Source organism: Triticum aestivum, chromosome 4D (assembly GCF_018294505.1).
Source record: "Triticum aestivum cultivar Chinese Spring chromosome 4D, IWGSC CS RefSeq v2.1, whole genome shotgun sequence".
NCBI lineage: Eukaryota > Viridiplantae > Streptophyta > Magnoliopsida > Poales > Poaceae > Triticum > Triticum aestivum.
Window position 1 is genome coordinate 187,693,480 of NC_057805.1, and position 18,918 is coordinate 187,712,397.

Sequence of the window (18,918 nt, forward strand, 5' to 3'; positions counted from 1 at the left end):
TTTTTTTTCGTCATCCTCCCACCTCTGGTTTTTTGTCATCCTCCCACCTCCGTTAACTCGCAACCCACCCGCAAAAAAACCGTGCCAAGAAACCCTACGATCGATGCCTCCAACCCCCAACCTCCTCCCTGGCTCCCGGTGCCGCCCACCCCCATCTCCCCCCCGATCCCGGCGCCGCCCATCCCCATCTCCTCCCTCACTCTCGGTGCCGACCCCGCCCCCACCTTCTCCCTCACTCCATAGCCCGCGCCCGCGTTCTTCCTCCCCCATCTCGTCTCATCTCCGGTCGCTGCAGAGGAGCCCCGTTTCGCGCCGCCACCAAGGTTGGCCTCCAGCGAGCAGCAGAGGACCTAGCCGCCGCGTCCGACCTCAACCGCCGCCCGAAACCCTAGCCCCTCCTTCCAACGGCAGGTCAAGCTAGCAGGATCCCCTCCAAGAACAGCATTTGATGCGTGAGTGCATCCCCTTCTCTTCTTCTTCTTCTTCTTCTTCTTCTTCTTCTTCTTCTCGATTTGATGTGTGCGTGCGCGCTGTTGTGTGCAGGCCCGACTCATCTCTGCTTGTGCACAACAAGGAAGGCCATGGAGACGCTGCTCCCTATGTTCAGCGCGTGGACGGACGATGCAGTGTTGGGGATGACTCATGGCTGCCTCCGTTTGTGCAGGTGACTCATGGCCACCCCCTCTCTCAACCCCCAGATCCGACTCCCTCCTCCACCCCCTCTCTCAACCTCCAGATTCAACACAAGTATTCATTGTTGTATTTTTATTTTTACTTTGTCTCTGAACCATCTGGATGATGAACTATGTACTGTACTTTTTAGTTTGTCGCAAGAACATGAACCTAATTTTTAGTCTATCTAAATCACATGCAGATTGGGTACTCTGGAGCACATGGGAGGAGGAGAAGGATGGGAGGTGTGTAGAATTCGGCGCCAAGGGAGACGATCGAGATGGTGGAGCAGAATCCAGAGGACGACGGGAGACCAGGTAGAGGATAGACAACACCCGGAGCCCATCGATCCAGTGAGCAGTGGGTGCTGTTCTTGGTGACCGATTTCGTGATGCAGGTGTTCTGGCCCAACTTCTTATTTTCCTTCTTTGTGGTCTGTCTGCTGCAGTGAGCGGGGGATTGCTAACTTTGTGGTATTTTTCTGCTCTGAATGATGCCCATGATTTGATCTATGAACTTAACACGATCATGGTTCTGATTTGGTTGCTCCTTGCATATTGCCGCACAAGTAACCTGCTGAGCCGACATCGACGCCAAGTGTGGCAATGCCTCTTCAGATGATTGGGAGGGCGAGTTCTTCCTGGGCTTTACCAAGATCAACTATGAGGTGAGGCCATTGAACTTGAACTAACAGATTAATTGTTGTTAAAAGGTTCCTTCCAGTTTAACATTTGTCCTTTAAAAAATGTACTGCATGGTCCAACTAGGAAGAGGATGCTTTCTTACAATTGGTATAACGCGGAGGAAGTGATTCTTGTAAACAAAATGTAAGTATGATTTGCATAACTATGCCTTTTTGGTATATATATCCTTTTAATTTACTTGTACATTATGTGCTGCACTATGATTATATATTTGTTTTGTGCTGCAGGTTAGGTTGCGGTTCAGTGTGGCATTCTGGCATATGTTACGGGGTACTGGAGGAGATCCTTTTGGTGCACCTACAAAGAACTGGCCTTGGGAGGTGTAACACCCCGTATGTAACTTGCCATATTTGTAACTCCGACTCTTGCCATTTCCGGCTATGTGATATGTTTTTCCCTCCGTTGTCGGGTTTTGTCTTTCGTTTTGTATTTTTCCATGTCATGCATTTTCATATCATGTCATCATGTGCATTGCATTCGCGTACGTGTTCGTCTCATGCATCCGAGCATTTTCCCCGTTGTCCGTTTTCCAATCCGGCGCTCCTATCTCCTCCGGTGCACCCCTCTTGTTTTCTTTCATGTGCGTGTGTCAAACTTTCTCGGAATGGACCGAGGCTTGTCAAGTGGCCTTAATATACCACCCGGAGGCTACCGGTCAAGTTCCGTTCCATTCGGAGGTCGTTTGGTACTCCAACGGTTAACCGGGCATCCGCAAAGTCCATTTGAGTGTCCAGCAAAAACCCCTCTAAAACCAGCCCAAAACCCACCAAACTCTCTTCCATGCTCTAGGTCGTTCGATCACGATCGTGTGGGCAAAAACCGCACCTCATTTGGAGCCTCCTAACTCCCTCTACCTATAAAACTCCATCTCCCCCAAAAACGGAATCGCAGACGAACCCTAGCTCCTCCCTCTGCACCGCGCCGGACGCGTCCGCTCCGGCCGGACAACGTCCGGATCCTCCACCGCGCCGGCCCGCCCGGCCCGCCGCGGGCCCGCGGGCCCGCACCGCCGCCGCCCGACGCCCGACGCCGCCTGCCCGCGCCGCCGCCGGCTCAGCCCCGCCTCGCCCCGCCGCCGGCCGGTCCCGCCGCGGCCGCCCGCCGCCTCCCCGCCGGCGCCGCCCCTCCGGTCTCCTCCTTCCCCGCCGGAGCTACCTCTCGGCCCCGTCGTCGTCCTCCATCGCCATCGCCGGCCGGAGCCCCGACCCCGAGCTCGAGCTCCCCCAGATCCGATCGAGATCCTCGTGAATTGACTTTTTCCCGAGCCTCCAAATCCTCGAAGTCCTCAAATATCTTCAGTATCTTGCTCTGTTCGCGATGCGATAACTTCTTGCATGTAGCTCCGATTCGCGCGTGTAATATGTCAAATTGTTCGCCTCATGATGATCTTAATTTTGTTCAATTGCACCATGTTCATTAGAGGTCATCTTGATGCCCAAATCTCTGTTGGAAGAGGGCTAGTTGCTGTTATTCTCTGGTTCTTAGCAGAACTTGGAGATTTGTCATTTTTGTATTATTTAATCTGTGCATCTTTTGAGCATGAGCTCTACATGTGTTTTGAAGTATGCCATGCCATCTTTCCATTGGTGTAGTCCATGTATTTTTGTGGTCTCTGTGGTGACTAGCACAAGCATGCAAATTAGGCCCCGTAATATTTCTGATTTCAGGGACTTGGTGATTTCTCCAAGTCCTTGTCTGCTGTAATTTTGTTATCATGTAAACTTGATGCTACAGAGAGATCCATGCATATTTTGGTGATGTTCACTAAGGATGTTTTGTAGATATTGTTGTAATTGATCCATTCCTGCAATTGTTTGGAATTATGGAGTGCCATAGCATGACTCAATCTTGCTCTACTTTTGCTATAAAATATTTCTGGCAGATTCTTAACATGATATGCAATTTTGCCAAGCTTATTGTAGTTGATCCATACATGCTATGCAATTGTTCTTGCCATGGTTAGCTTCATAAACATGCCATCTTGCTGTAGGTATGCTTGGTTTGTCATGCATTGCTCTGTAGTGAGTGCATCAAGCTCACAAAGAGGCCTACATATTAATATTTCTGCCATGCTCTGTTTTCTGCTAAGTCTGGAACCTGATAACGAAACTTGCTATGTTTACATGCTTGCCATAATATCTTCTGGTCCTTTTTGGCTTATGGTCACTAAGGGACTTTTGTCATGTGCATTTAGTAAAACACTACTATGCCTTGTTTTGCTATGTTAAGTTCCTGTAGCATGTTGATTTCATGCTCTGAACATTGCTACCTGATGCTGTTTTCTGCCATGTCCAGTTTTTCACTGTCTGTGAACCTGTAATCTTTTGCACTTTTGCCATGCTTGTTTGAGCTTGATATGTTGTGAACTAGCCGTAGCTTAGTGTTCATCTTTTGTCAGGCATCTCCTGTAGATTACTGCCATGTGCTTTGTTGCTATGTTGGGGGTGCTGTAGCATTGTTACTTGTTGCATTTTGAGTGCTACCTTGCTGTTTATCGCAGTTTCGTGTCATTCTTGTTTTGCTTGCCATTTGCAAACCGTGCATCCGATTCCGGTGATCTTTATATCTATTTCGACCGAAATCATCTCATCTTTCCAGTGGCATGCTTGGTTTGCCAAGTTACTTCCATGTTCATCATTTCCCCTCCGGAGCACGCATACGCATCGCATATCATATCTTGCATATCATGCATGTTTTGCATCATGTTGCTTGCGCAATTCTCGTTATTGATTGTGGTTCCGTTTGTTTGTGTTCTTGTCTTGGGTAGAGCCGGGAGACGAGTTCGTGAACGAGGAACCTGTCGAGTACGCTTACGAGGATCAAGCTTTCGACAACTCTGAGAATCTTGCAGGCAAGATGACCACCCCTCGAAATCACTTCTATCTTTGCTATGCTAGTTGTTCTCTCTATTGCCATGCTCGCTACCTATCACTTGCTATATCATGTCTCCCATTTTAGCCATGTCAGCCTCTAACCATCCTTTCCTAGCAAACCGTTGTTTGGCTAAGTTACCGCTTTTGCTCAGCCCCTCTTATAGCGTTGCTAGTTGCAGGTGAAGTTGAAGTTTGTTCCATGTCGGAACATGGATATGTTGGGATATCACAATATCTCTCATTTAATTAATGCATCTATATATATTTGGTAAAGGGTGGAAGGCTCGGCCTTATGCATGGTGTTTTGTTCCACTCTTGCCGCCCTAGTCACTGTTATACCGGGATTATGTTCCTTGAGTTTGCGTTCCTTACACGGTCGGGTGATTTATGGGACCCCCTTGACAGTTCGCCTTGAATAAAACTCCTCCAGCAAGGCCCAACCTTGGTTTTACCATTTGCGACCTATACCTTTTTCCCCTGGGTTTTCTAGAGCCCGTGGGTCATCTTTATTTTAAACCCCCGGGCCAGTGCTCCTCTGAGTATTGGTCCAAACTGTCAGTCGCCGGTGGCCACCAGGGGCAACTCTGGGCTGGCCTATCGGAAGCTTGGACAATCCGGTGTGCCCTGAGAACGAGATATGTGCAGCTCCTATCGGGATTTGTCGGCACATTCGGGCGGCTTTGCTGGTCTTGTTTTACCATTGTCGAGATGTCTTGTAAACCGGGATTCCGAGACTGATCGGGTCTTTCCGGGAGAAGGTTTATCCTTCGTTGACCGTGAGAGCTTATGATGGGCTAAGTTGGGACACCCCTGCAGGGTATTATCTTTCAAAAGCCGTGCCCGCGGTTATGAGGCAGATGGGAATTTGTTAATGTCCGGTTGTAGATAACTTGTCACTTGACCCAATTAAAATACATCAACTGCGTGTGTAGCCGTGATGGTCTCTTCTCGGCGGAGTCCGGGAAGTGAACACGGTCTGGGTTATGTATGACTAAGTAGGTGTTCAGGATCACTTCTTGGTCATTGCTAGATGACGTCCGTTCCGTTGCTTCTCTTCTCGCTCTCATTTGCGCAAGTTAGCCACCATATATGCTTTTGCCACTGCAGCTCCACCTCTTTGCACCATCTTTTCCTACAATCTTAAATAGTCTTGATCTCGCGGGTGTGAGATTGCTGAGTCCCCGTGACTCACAGATTCTACCAAAACAGTTGCAGGTGCCGACGATGCCAGTGCAGATGATGGCGTCGATCTCAAGTGGGAGTTCGACGAGGAACGTGATCGTTACTATGTGTCTTTTCCTGATGATCAGTAGTGGAGCCCAGTTGGGACGATCGGGGATCTAGCATTTGGGGTTGTCTTATTTTCATCTGGATTTTGACCGTAGCTGGTCTATATGTTTGTATTTTGGATGATGTATGATATTAATATTTATGTATCGTGTGAAGTGGCGATTGTAAGCCAACTCTTTATCCCATTCTTGTTCATTACATGGGATTGTGTGAAGATGACCCTTCTTGCGACAAAACCACTATGCGGTTATGCCTCTAAGTCGTGCCTCGACACGTGGGAGATATAGCCGCATCGTGGGCGTTACAGGAGGATGGCACAAATTCCCTGGCCATGGCTAAGAGAAGAAGTATGGGAATTGCCTGATCTTGTGTCTTAGGTCCATGGCTGGAATCAACAACTTATGCTTCGATTTCTGTTTCGGTGATATCTCAATTTGAGTTCATGAAGAAGCTTGGAGTTGACAGGTGGTGCTTCCATGAGAGGGACATCGCCCCTGATGGCAAAACACTCGCGGTATGATTTTATTAGAATGATTCTTGAAGTTGCAAGTTGCAACCTCGAGTTAGGGGAATTGAGACGGGTAGTGACCGACATTAGAGCAGGTTTATTATGATTGTATTTACAAGGGTACATGACTATGTTTTCAGCACAAGGAATATGGTTGTTGATGGTTTACGCCCTGGCTGCGCCCACATCGTCCCGACACCAAGTTCGAGACCAAGTTCTAACCCCTGTACCCAATCTACCTCCATGGATCTTGTCTCTCACTAACCAAGAGCATCAATTCAACTCAACAGATTGACAAAAGAGATGAACCTAGAGTTTGAGGCTTGGGTAGTGTGGACATTGACCTGATGATGAGTGTTGTATGGTGGTCAAGTGGCGCCACTTCCCCTCGCCACACGCTGCTTAGTCTGCTCATTGAAGGTGCTCTCTGTTGGTGTTTGGCTGCTGTTGCTGCTGTAGGTCAAGGCATGTACGTAGCATCTTCTTGCAATGGATTTTGTTTTATGGCTATATACAAATTATTTTGGTATAGATTTGTGATTTTTGTTCCACCCACTTAACCCAGTATATAGTAGCAGCTTTTGATGTCCTTTCCTCACCGGTGAATGTAAAAATTTATCATGTGTGCAATTTTTTTTACTGTAGTATGAATAGTTGTAACATATTCTCTTTAGCCTTGCAGCTCATAGCATCCGCTTGATTCAGTGAGTTTGATTCAGCTGTACAAGTTAGGAATCCAAAGAAGTTGGCTCAGAATAGATAAATATGTGTCCACAGATTATTCACAGTAATTTGGTTACTTAAATGCCTAGGATTAGATGCATAATATTGCGTGAGCACGACAGGACAATTTTGTAAAAAAAATGATCTCACCTGAAGCCTATATGCCATTTAAGCACTGATTTTTTTCTAACTTCAGAAACCTATAGTTGTTTCCTGCTCTCCAATATGCTTTGTCATCAAATTTGTGTATTTAAATCTGGAACAGCAGAACTATGAGAATTCAGATAAATAAGATTTTTTTCATGTTTTACCAACAGGGCATGCGATGATTACTTCGGTGGAGACATATTTAAGAATGGTGTTGATGTCTGCCAAGGTAAAATACCGGAAAAAAAACATTTTCTTTATCCTGCAGGAACAAGCCAGTAGTTATAGGAATTTATCTTTATTTCTCGATATATGCAGAAAACGATGTTCACTTAGGTAGTTTTGGAATAATTATCTTTCGTGCTTACTGGAAGGTAGAAATATGGTTAACGATACACACCCATTGGCAAAGTTTGAACCAGAGACAGTTACCTAAAACCATTGCTTCACACCGAGCCGACCTACTTCCCAAAACTTTTTCAATTATAGTTTACTGAATAATTTTTTCTTGCTGAAACTAGAAGAAGGGAGCAAGCGGCACAAGATTATGATGTTGCTGCTATAGGGAGACGCAGTAAAATATGGACAAGTTCCTGTATTTTATGGAAGGTTTAGTATTGAAGCTTCTTGCACTGATCTAGAATGGATCTTGACTTCGCCCAAGAGTGAGGTATATTGAGATTAATGGCACATAGTTACATACTGATAGGAGAACTGGTTGCGGTTTGTCATTATTTCCTTGCATCTACAGGTAGCTCATCTACTTTTGCTTCATGCAATAAATATTTCGTCTCTACAGTTTGTCGTGTGCACCTACTCTTCAAGAAATATTTTATTGGTGCAAATTGATATTTGAATTTTAAATAGGGACGTCAACTTCAAAAAAGCATTAGCAGGCTTGGTAAATGCATGAAGTATTGATCATGAGCTAATGAGCTATGTTAAACAGATTAGCTTAGAAGGATGCCCAGAACTCACCCATTTCAGTTGAGGACATGCAACCTAAGCCTTCCATGGTTCTGTTAGATGGTTCTTTTAGTTTCTATGGTTGTGTATAGATAATTTGGTTTAAGCACTGATATGTTCAGGTTATAGTTTTTGAGCATCTGATTACTATTCCTATTATATATATTTATGTGCTTTTCCATGGTTTTTCTACTTGGTAGACAAGGGCCTGAAATGCAGCTCGGCCCATTATTTGTTATCAGACATCATGCTTGGTTATTCACAGTAGAGTGCTCTAAAAATTCTTTTGATTCCTCAGTGGTACCTAAATTAAATAAAATCTACTATTCCATATTTTTACTCTTCAAATCATTAGCATTATTTTTGAAGATCTGTTTGGTTAGAAAATTACATATAATATGATCTACCTCGAAATTATAAAGAAATTGTCTCCTCTCTTTAGTTTAGAATATCTGATTTTGTATTCTTTTTCCATTGGTGTGTACCTTATGGTTATTTTACTTGTATAAATAATTAAGGGGTAGCAAAAAGAAATTTATAAAATGAGGGGCAGCATGTATGGGTAACCTGCAGTTATTGTATTCTTAGGCAAGATATAATATTTATTCTTAGATGTAATAGATTGTTGGTATCACATATTATTTCTTTTTTAATATGGTGTCCTCTTGTGCAGGCCTTTTCTATTCAGACATTTAACCACACCAAAGTTTTATTATTTTCCAGAAGGATACAATACAACTGATGAGGCAATTAGTGAACATAGATAACAAGTACAAGGTTTAGAGAAGTTCGGTCAAATGGCAAGGCATTTATTTTGGGGCGGAGGGAGTATCTCTTAGGCTATTCCATTTTAACGTTGCACTGTCCAGGCTTTCAATATAGGAGACGATTTGGAAGCTCAACATAGAAAATTATTTACTCTAATGCAGATTACATAGCTATCCATGGGAAAATTTAATATACCGGTTTATTTGACTTGAAGGAATATTTGTAGATTTCAATCCTTAGAAAGTTTGAGGGTATCAGCTTTGCAAAATTGATGCTCTTGACGTCTATTATTAATTGATATTTTTATCATTCTATACATCATTTTATGCACTTCACTAAGAAGCATTTCTAAGGGTTGAGGAGGAGCTGAAGATTCCGGGTTCGACACTTCACTGGATGGGAAAGCGGTTGCCACCATTGTCCCTCGGTGCTAGCCTGCCGTGGCAGCATCACTCACTTGCTCACTGAGAATACGAATTCATGGGGTTGTGAGTTGCTTCAGATTTGTTTTTCATCGCTTTTTAGAGTATTTCTGTTGTATCCCTAACTTGCTTACGCTCTGTTTGGATGTTGACATTGAAGGGCTTGGCATTGAATTGGCTCCAATGCCAAATATCCAAGATATTGATATTGAGTTTCAATGCCAATTCCAGTGTTTGGATGCTCATATATTTGGCTAATGGAATCCAAGAGAAAAAACAATTCCAAATCTTGTTTGGATGGTCAAGCGTTGAATTGCACATGTACAAGTATGAACTTTCATACAAGTATCTTTTGACCAGAAAAAGGGAAGCATGCTCATGAGGAATGGGAGATAAATACAGCTATTGGTCGTGCTTGCAACAACTCAGCTTCGTGCACCTGCAATCAAAGTAGGGGATGCGCACAGAGAGCAAACACACAGAGGACCGGACTCAGGCACACAATGACGGACTCCACGCACACAGCGACAGACACCAGCGACGGGCTTCCGCTGTGCCTTGCCGGAGCGGCCCCGAGCCAGCAGCCATTAAAGGGAGCGGGAGGCACGGAGACCCAGGTAACAGCCGCCGGGCTAGATGGGGTGGTGCGGAGACCTGGGTAGTCGCTGCCGGCCTCATGAGGTGGCGGTGGTTTGGCCGGAGCAGGAGCTGAACCCTGCAGTCTTCGAGCTCGGGTCAGTGGTGGAGTCCAGCACCGCCGTGACGCTCGCGGCGACGCGGGCAACGGGCTACTGTGCCATTTTGATGGCTGCGCAGCGAAGGGGTGAGGGCGAAGGAGTCGCGGGCTGGAGCGATTGGCGAATATCAGTGAAAACCAAGGTCAGGGCCTCCGAATTGGTCGGGAGGGAGTGCATGTGAAAGAGGGAACGACTCGATATTGAGCCTCGATTCCATGACTCAATGTCAAGCACAACCAAACAGCGATATTCGAGCAACCAAATGCCAATGTCGAAATCTAGGCCTCAATATCTACATCCAAACGCTGTGTTAGTCATTTTGTAGCTTTGATTTCCAATCTACGTCAGCCTAAATATCCCATGGTCAGGACATCTGCATGGTCAGTGGACATTGACCCTTTTTTATTCAGTGATGGATGAAAAGTCAGAAATGACAATTCTGATGTATTATTCAATTTGAACTAACGTTTAATCTTCCATATTGACGACAGAAATAAATTTTATGCGCTTGATTTATGAAGTGCACGGTCTGTCAGCATATTCTGTAGCTCTTTCAGATGTGAAAGCGCATGTTACATAAGAAATCATTATCTCTGAAGCATACTCACATTGGACCAAGAACTAGGCGAGGTTCAGACTTCAGAGAAATGATAACAAGGTTAGTTCTCGCTCCTCTGTTGGACTTTTAGTTTCAAGTTCAAATAACTTTCATGATTTCTTATCAGCTTCACAAGTCTGTATGTTTGCTGGTTTGTACTTGATATGTGATAAACAGAGTCAAAACAAATTTGGTCATGTTATTGAGGGGTTTGTCTGAACTCCAGCGCAAGGACTTTCTGGTTAAAAAAAGAACTTTTGGTCTCTTTAATGACAAATTGATTGCAACATCGTGTTAGTCATCCATGGTATCGAAAAGGATTTGCTAATAACAACAAATAATCTGTACCACCACTAACCCTTTACATGATGCAATGTCAGTATATGTTTCACATCACGTCGCATCCATTCTCTTAGTGTAGTCAGAGTGTTCATCATTTTTTGCAATTGGCCTGAAAGATATCGAACCTCTAATATGTGGTTGTAAGATGTGCTTTGGTTAAACATTCTATTTACCCACCTTCAGGAGAATTGTAAATGACATTTGGTTATTCATGTATACCACTAGTAGGACTCATAGGATTTATGGATTGTCAATAGCCCTCATCTGATTCCTTGATGTACTCATATCGCTTTCTTTTCAGTCTCCTTTTCATTCGAGCGGGACGATGAGGGAAAGAATTGGTTGTGGTGAAAGTCAGTTTAGTGCATCAAGGATTGGAGGTTCTGAGATTTGCAAGAGGTGATGGAGGATGTTTAGTTACTTTGGCTCATGATATAGTACTGGAAGATGAGTACAAGCATAAGCTTATTCAAAATCTGAAGTTCCTGTATGCACGAGACATGTACTACCTCTGTTCCTAAATATAATTCCTTTTAAAGATTCCACTATAGAGACTAGATTCGAATGTATATAGACGCCTTTTAGAGTATATGTTCGCTCATTTTGCTCTGTATGTAGTCTATAGCGAAATCTCCAAAAAGACTTATATTTAGGAACGGAGGGAGTATTTTGTAATCTTTTTTTCTTTTTCATTTTTTTCATTTTCTTCTACTTATTTTCAATTTGAACGAACGGAGGGAACAACATGAAGATGGGTAGCACTATACAGTTTTATAGCAGTAACATTTTGCGAGCTTCTTAAATTCGGTATCTATGAATAGTTGATTTGTTCGTTTTGATTTATAGCCTTGTAGATGTTCACCTCTCTACCAGATTTCCATAATGGAATGTCGTCCGGTGTATACGATGGGCAGCTCAGCTTGCACGTGAATTGGACGTGGCAAAGCTTATCTTGGAGCAGACTCAAAAACAGTGGCGGCTAAATTAAGAAGCTCGGAAATTGATAGATCAATCTATGGCCTATTGCTGAGGAGGTAAAGGAGTGCATGCGATCAAGAGAGGAGTTTCAGGGTGGCATGGGTGAGATGCTTGACTAATGGAGCTTCTCTTTGGCTAACTAAAGAGGATTGTGCAAATAAGTTATGTGAAACTTGGGCCAGGTACATATCAGATCGTATTCGTGATGTTTTTGGTCTCGGATCGTGCTGAAATGAATGAATAAAACAAAACCCATTCCAACTAAAAAACATGACTGTTTGAGTTGTCAATAGGAGCATCTATAGCCGGATTTAGCAAATCCACGCACCCTAAAAGTCCACGGAAGCGCCCAGTCAGTGTCCGTTTTGAGCCTCTATTTGTCCGTTCATGCAATCATACTCCTCATTTTGTCCCTTATATATCCGGTGACGTGCATGTGCTTGATGGAGATGAAGAGAGAGAAAGAAAAGAAAGAAAAGATAGTCCATGGTGGGCCACATCCTACATGGCGGATCGACCATGCACGTCTATGAGCCTCATATACTCCCCATGTTTGGGGTCAATATGAGAGTTTGCGGATAGCCTAGACCGGGGATGATATAAGGGGTCGGGTTGGGTTGCCATTTTCCTTCTCTCTCCTGTTTGGTCAATGATCGGGCGTGTCCGCAGATTTGAGGGGACCGGCTGTATGTGCTCTAAGATTATTGTGTTTGATAATATGATGTGTGTTAGCCGACTGTTAAAAAAAAGATGTGAGTTAGCTTAGACGACATTGTTCTCGGTAATATTAATTCAGTGAGTAGTATCTTATTTTTTTTAAAAGCCCGTGGCAACGCGGGCATTTTACTAGTATATATATAGGACAGGGCTATACTGTTAGGCGCGACGTGTCTACAGCCTATAAGGCGCGACGTGTCTACGGCCTACTCCACCCGACCCACCCCAGCCTAACCCGCCTCCTACCGCCGGAGGCAGTCGTCGCGGGCGAGCGAGCGACGGCGTCAGCCGGAGCGAGGGAGTGCGCGTCGCCGTGACTGGCCGCCGATGGATCCACCCGTGCCCTGCCCCTGCCTCCCGGAACTGGCCCCAACCCACTGCTCGCCTCCATCCCGCGCGCCGGCCGTCGACTTCCTCCCTCGCGCCGGCCGCCAACTCCCTCCCGCACGCCACCACCGTCCCCCGCGCCGGTCGCCGCCTCTCTCTCGTGCGCCGCCGCCGTTCCCCTTTGCCTCTTCGCGCCGCCTCCCCCTCTGCCCTGGCGCCTGACTCTCACGCCGCCGCGCTACGCCCAACCTCCCGCGTGACCAGCAGTGTCACCACCCCTGAGCTCCACCGTCCAGACCCCGAGCTCGATAGGCTGCTCGACCGTGTCGACGAGGGGGATCCTCCTGGTGGCTGCTGCTCCTCGGCGTCCACGGGCTAGGAGGAGCCCCAGGTCAGCACTCACCAGCGCTCCCTCAGTAGCTCGATATAAATCGAGAGGCAGCGATAGCAGATAGGGGAAGCAGAGCAGAGCAGAAGCAGAAGCAGGCAAGAGGCGAGCAGGAAGCAAGAAAGGTGGAGATGGCGCCCATCAAGCTATATGGGATGATGCTGTTCGGACAACGTGACCCGCGTGGCCACGATGCTCAACGAGCTGGGCCTCGACTTCGACTTCGTCGACATCGACCTCCGCACCGGCATCGACCTCCGCACCGGCACCCACAAGCACCCCGACTTCCTCAAGCTCAACGTACGCTCCCCTACCTCCCTCCCCTGCTTCCCCTCCCCTGCTCCGTCATTAACTACTAGTAGTTCCTCCCCAAGATCCGACATCTAATTTTTATTTGCCTCGCTTCTCTTGTTCTTTGCAGCCTTGGTATACGCGCATCAGTCTCGGTAGCAGTAGGATTTACTCGCACCGGGTCACCGACCGGATGTATCTTGTTCTTCTGTTCACCCGAGCTCGACAGGCTGCTCGATCGTGTCGACGAGCGGGATCCTCCTGGCGGCTGCTGCTCCTCGGCGTCCATGAGCTGGGCTCCTCGAATCCCGTCGTCGCCCTCCACGAGCGGGTTCCTCCCGGCGGCCACTGCTCGTCCACGAGTGGTGCTGCCTCTTATCCTGTCGACGGCGTCCACGAGCAGCGCTAGGAGAGATTCCATACGCGCTGCACAGCCATCCAAGTTGAGCACACACAACAGTCCAAGGTGATGCATGATCCCCATGCCTTCTCCCCTGGACGCCCCTCCATTGTTTGTTGAAATGCCTACAAGAATTATAACTACTATTTTTCCATCTTTCCCTTCTTTTTTAAACTGAAGCTAAACTCAGGTAAAAGAATTGCATTGTATTTTGTGCTTGTGAAATGCTCAAATGTTCGTTTGCTGCTGTTCATATTCGCATGTGAAAAAAAGTTCATGTAAATTACGTGGCTAGTGTAGTTCAGAAAAAAGTGTGGAGATGAAGCAAATCTAAAGCTCACTTTCAGGAACTTTGCTTGCAACACCTAGAAAGTTCAAAATTTGTGGCACGTTCAGTACAAAAAATGTGGAGATGAAGTAAATTTGAAACTTTGCAGGGGCTGGGGGTACTTCACTACTAAATGAACATTCAACTTATGGACATATATACTCAGTTATTATTGTATAACATAGAGTTACCTTGGACGTTCATGCTTCTTCTCTGGTGTATATTCAATTCAACATATGGTGGTTCTTCAGGTAGCCTTGGCGTGCATTTTCAGTTCATCTTGCAGGTGAAGGAGCTCCCCTTCAGTTTATCTTGCAGGTGTGTTTGGGCAGTACAAACACATCACCATAGTTTGTACAGATTATCTCTGGATCCAAAGAAAGAAAGAAATCTCCAGCCAACTTGCCTTGAAACTAATCAAGCCCTATTTTTTGTTGTCACCGAGCAACAAGAAAACAGCCCCCAGGCCGTTCACAGCCGCCACCGAGGCCGTTCAACTAGGGGTCCTTCAACAACGCAGCAGTCAGAAGCTTTTCTCTCGTTTTCTCCCGCCTCTGTAATTTCTTTTTGATTTTGGGGACTGAGTGAGTGCAGTTCACCGAGGCATTCCATGTGCTAATGGGCTATGCTTGCTTAGCACAAATTCATGAACTGTCAATTTTTTTAATTGAACTGATGCTACTCTTGATTCAGATCTGAGGGAAGAAGACAAAACTAAGTGATTCAGTTCATCATTGGCATCCTTGTGAACAGTTCTGAAGATAGCTTTCAGAGACTAATTAGGGTAATATTTCTCTCAAATTTTTTCTACAAATAGCTTTTTCATGTGTGTGTGAGAAGTGAGGAGAGCAATGGACAGTAGTAGATGCAAATCAACCTTGTTCCTAGCTTTCAGAGACTGATGCCTGATGCAGCAGAGATGGCATATCTGTTTTGCCATGACATGGGTACTAGCAATGCAACAACTTGCAGATGCATGCCTCTGAATGTTCCTAATGGGAGCCTCCTCATTCTGTGAATGTGTGTGTGTGTCCTCAATAGTATGGTCCTCCTCGCCGGATGTTATGCAGTATGCACCTTTTTAGTACAAACTTTTAGAAGTTTCTTTTTGAACTTCTCATAATTAATATACATGAACTTGATTATCTTTTTGACATGTACTGATATCAGCTTCCTTTGATTTTCGTGCGTGTTCTTGTAACACAATCAGTTCACATGTCGAGATACCATAAGTTCAAGTTCACTAGTATTTATAAATGTTGGTTTGCAGTACTAGTATTTACAAATTTATTATAATTCCACGGGCCGGAGGCCATCTATATTTCTTATTTCTATGGCTACAAGTTCAAGTGCTCAAATGCTATAAGGTCGCATGTTATTCTCCAATTAGAAAAATATAAACAATGACGCTACCAGTTCAAGCTTGCCTATGTGTCCTAGTGTGTTCCCGATTCCTCTTTCCAATAGCGTATTCTGAACATAAGTTGCTCTCAAAAAATGTGTCTCGCAAGTTCAAGTATAGTTGCTGCAGGAGTTCAAAAATCTGAACAGTTTAAGCTCAACCAGATTTCAAGAACTGTTTCCTTCACAAATTGTTTTTATGTTAGTTTGTTGTTATGGACAGTACAGGTGCAAATTATTGTGTAGTACATGTGTCCATTGATGTGTTTGAATCCCTTCAGTTCACTTTGATTCCTACAGGTGGTTCAATGTGTCGAGCGGTGGCAGCGCTTGCTCCCAATGGTTGCTCGCGCAAGGAGGATACAGGGATGCTACATTGCAGGAGGAGCAGTAGCATGTAGTAGCTAGCTGAAGAAAAGGTATTGTCCTGTAGCTTTGGTCTTACCTAGTATGGATAACATTTTTATGGAAAACTTGCTATTTCCCTGGTGCGCTAACATGATGTGTTGGAATATCAGTATCCGCACAGCCAGTGGCCTGCTCTAGCCATGCCGCACCACCACTGGCATATCCAGCATGGTTGCTGGTAGCCGGCCAAGTTGAGTGCTGATGGGAGTCCTTTGCGTGCTTCAACGACACTCTCTCATATCAATCTCTCTCTTTCTTTGCTCCTGCTATTAAAATGCGTAGATGTGCTGCTTTGCCAATTGAGTAGTTGGGAAGATGTGAAAAGAACATGCTCTCTAGGTGTATGACTATTCCTGTGAGCACCAATGTATTTAAATGTTTATTTTGTGCTTCAGCTTATGTTTTTGGGCAGTACAAATACATCTTCAAAAATAAGTACAGATGCGGTCTTATAGAACTCTAATAGTTGTTGGATGCTATTCCAAATGCCAATGATCATGCAAAACGGTTATTGCTAGAATCTAGATGATTTGTAATGTAGTTACCATAGTTTCACCCTATTTTTATGGTTCTAATTATTGTTGCATAAGTCTTTAAAATAATGTTCGGTAAATGTTTGTGATCATTGTTTTAGGTATTCATATGAACTTTAAAATAATGGCTTTTCTTGTAGGAGGTTCAAAGATTGTCGTGGAGCAAGTTCAAGAGATTAGTTTGGTGAAAATAATGTGATCTTTTGGTCAGGATTTTGGATGATCCATAGCCATCAGACAAGCAGTTCAAGGCCTACTACGCAAGTCATCCATCGTCTTCTACGCATGAGCTTCTTGTCTCTACACATCTAGCACCGGAGTATCCCCTCCCCTTGCCGCACACACATGCCCGCGGTCGAGCTAGTGTTGTTTGTGATTGCTGGTCGTGACTCTTACGTTGTCCTGTTGTTTGTGATTGCTGGTCGTGACTCTTACGTTGTCATTGGACAAATAATTTGTTCTGAAACTCTGTACTGACGGGACCTTCAACATATATGGTGTTTAGAATTTTTTATGTAACTCTGTACTGTCGACCTTCAACATATATGGTGTTGTCAGTATTTGGTGTTATCAGTATTCTGATTTGTAGGCCAAAATGGTGAACATCTAAACATTAGTTCGATTTAATAAAACTGAGAGGTTCTACTTTTGATAAATACCTGAACCTGGGTGCAACAAAGTTCTACCATTAGTCATGGGGATTATCAGTTCATGTGTACTGTTTTTTTGTCAGTTGGTGTGTTTTTTTGTTTGTCAGGCCATGTGCAAGTTTGTTTGTAATCGGTTCATGTGTATGTGTGTAGCGACCCGACCTCAAACAGTCAAGTCTCTGTGCTTCAGTGTCATCTCTGGATCGGTAATGTTGACACACACAGTACTCGAAGGATTTATAACAAAGTAGCAATCACATACTCTTTACATCGAATGTCTCAAAAGAGAACTTATTACAATAAATATGGCTTAAGGCCATCTAAATAATAATATAACAACGGAAGACTTGAAAGATAAATGAGTCCATCAACTTCAACGGCATAGCTGAGATGTACAACAATGACCTATCGCATCTTTTCCCGTCGTCTGAAAAGTCTGCAACATAATACGTTGCAGCCCAAAAATGGGTCAGCACATGGAATATGCTGGCAATATAACACAGTAGAGCAATGAATAGATAAATCCTATCACTACATGCATATATGGCTGGTGGTAAGGCTCTATGGTTATATTGTTTTGCGAAAAGCCAATTTTTCCCTATAACAAAGGAATATATTTTATTTAACTATCATGGTGGTTGAACAACATTGAGAAGGTACCTCCAACTCAATCCCAATTAAAAGTAATTATCAACCCAACAAATTAAGTTAGAGTGATGATATACTTATGATAATCCAATTACTAGATACTCAAGATGTCCATAACAGGGGACACGGCTAACCATGATTAGATTGTACAATCTGCAAAGGTTTGCGCACTTTTCCCCACAAGACTCGATCTCCTCCGTTGGATTTCTCGCACTTCATGGTGTTTGAGAAACGGATGACCGAGACACAGTCTTTCAGAAGCATTAACTCTAACCCCGGGTAGACAGTACCAACCTACATCCCTCTACATCTGCTAGCCAACCACTGGAAGAGGTCATGCAACTTACTCAACTGTGCTAGAGCCCATAATAGCTTGTGGCTGCACAAGGAAGTTTCTAGCATGAAATATCTCAGATCCCTTTGAGCCTGGGTGGCGGACCGTAGGATTATCACAGGGGTACTCCGGGATATCCTAGGACAACACTGGATTCTCCAAGTGTCCAAACAAGCAATTCACCCAGATGTGTATTAAAGTTGCCACCTTAAGTTGAACCATTAAATAATCATCTCACATCTGTCATGGATTCACTCACCCAAACCACGTCTACGTGCATAGCATAGCAGTATAAGCATAACGTAGAAGTAAGTCCCAAGGGTTTGATAATAAATAGGGCAATAGGTTCTACCTCATCAACTACTTTCCAATACCCACAAGTTAATAACATCCTAATCATGCAGTGTTTGCGGTTCGGAACTAATGCATAAAAACTGGGTATGAAAAGAGTATGATCAATGTGTTACTTGCCTTACTGACGATCCGCAAAACCTAGTGACTCGTAGTAGCACGCTTCGCACTCCGGGAATTCTATCACAAACAAACAATAGCATACATAAGCAATCAAGCAAAGATGCACGAGTAAAACTCAAATAAGAAGATCGAATCTGAAAACTCAACTAAAGAGATTCCATTTGCAAAAAGAATCAAATTAAACGGAGCAACGAAACTCAACTACGAAAGAAAATAAGATCCAATTACTAATCTGGACTAAGGTCAAATTTTACAGTACAAAAATCTTGTTCAAGTTGGTTAAACAGAAAG

At 44.4% G+C, this 18,918-nt stretch overlaps 1 protein-coding gene and 1 long non-coding RNA gene across 5 annotated transcripts; both read left to right on the forward strand.

Annotated features, from left to right (window-relative positions):
• Positions 1–7,508: 7,508 nt before the first annotated feature.
• On the forward strand, positions 7,509–11,094 carry LOC123099835 (uncharacterized). The gene is made up of 3 exons (XR_006448248.1): positions 7,509–7,587; positions 10,368–10,468; positions 11,052–11,094. It is a non-coding gene; the product is annotated as an uncharacterized lncRNA (long non-coding RNA).
• Positions 11,095–12,627: 1,533 nt separating this feature from the next.
• LOC123097248 (uncharacterized) lies at positions 12,628–17,146 on the forward strand. 4 transcript variants are annotated; one of them, XR_006446921.1, is made up of 5 exons: positions 12,628–13,460; positions 13,582–13,917; positions 14,873–14,963; positions 15,881–15,999; positions 16,099–16,428. XR_006446921.1 is itself a non-coding variant. In XM_044518947.1 (3 exons), the coding sequence occupies exons 1-2, from the start codon at positions 13,353–13,355 to the stop codon at positions 13,858–13,860; spliced, it is 387 nt and encodes a 128-aa protein (XP_044374882.1). In that variant the 5' UTR covers positions 12,629–13,352; the 3' UTR covers positions 13,861–13,917; positions 14,873–14,905. The 4 variants fall into 4 exon arrangements, 1 of the variants encoding a protein (XP_044374882.1); XR_006446920.1 differs by lacking the exon at positions 16,099–16,428 and adding an exon at positions 16,662–17,146 and having other exon boundaries at positions 13,582–14,963; XR_006446919.1 differs by having other exon boundaries at positions 13,582–14,963.
• Positions 17,147–18,918: the final 1,772 nt, after the last annotated feature.

What these genes read in the sequence shown, in the direction of transcription:
- LOC123097248 (XM_044518947.1), top strand. Translation starts at nt 13,353, where the DNA reads ATGCTCAACGAGCTGGGCCTCGACTTCGACTTCGTCGACATCGACCTC. An exon ending in CCGACTTCCTCAAGCTCAAC is followed by an intron (nt 13,461 to 13,581) that starts GTACGCTCCCCT and finishes TGTTCTTTGCAG; the next exon opens with CCTTGGTATACGCGCATCAG.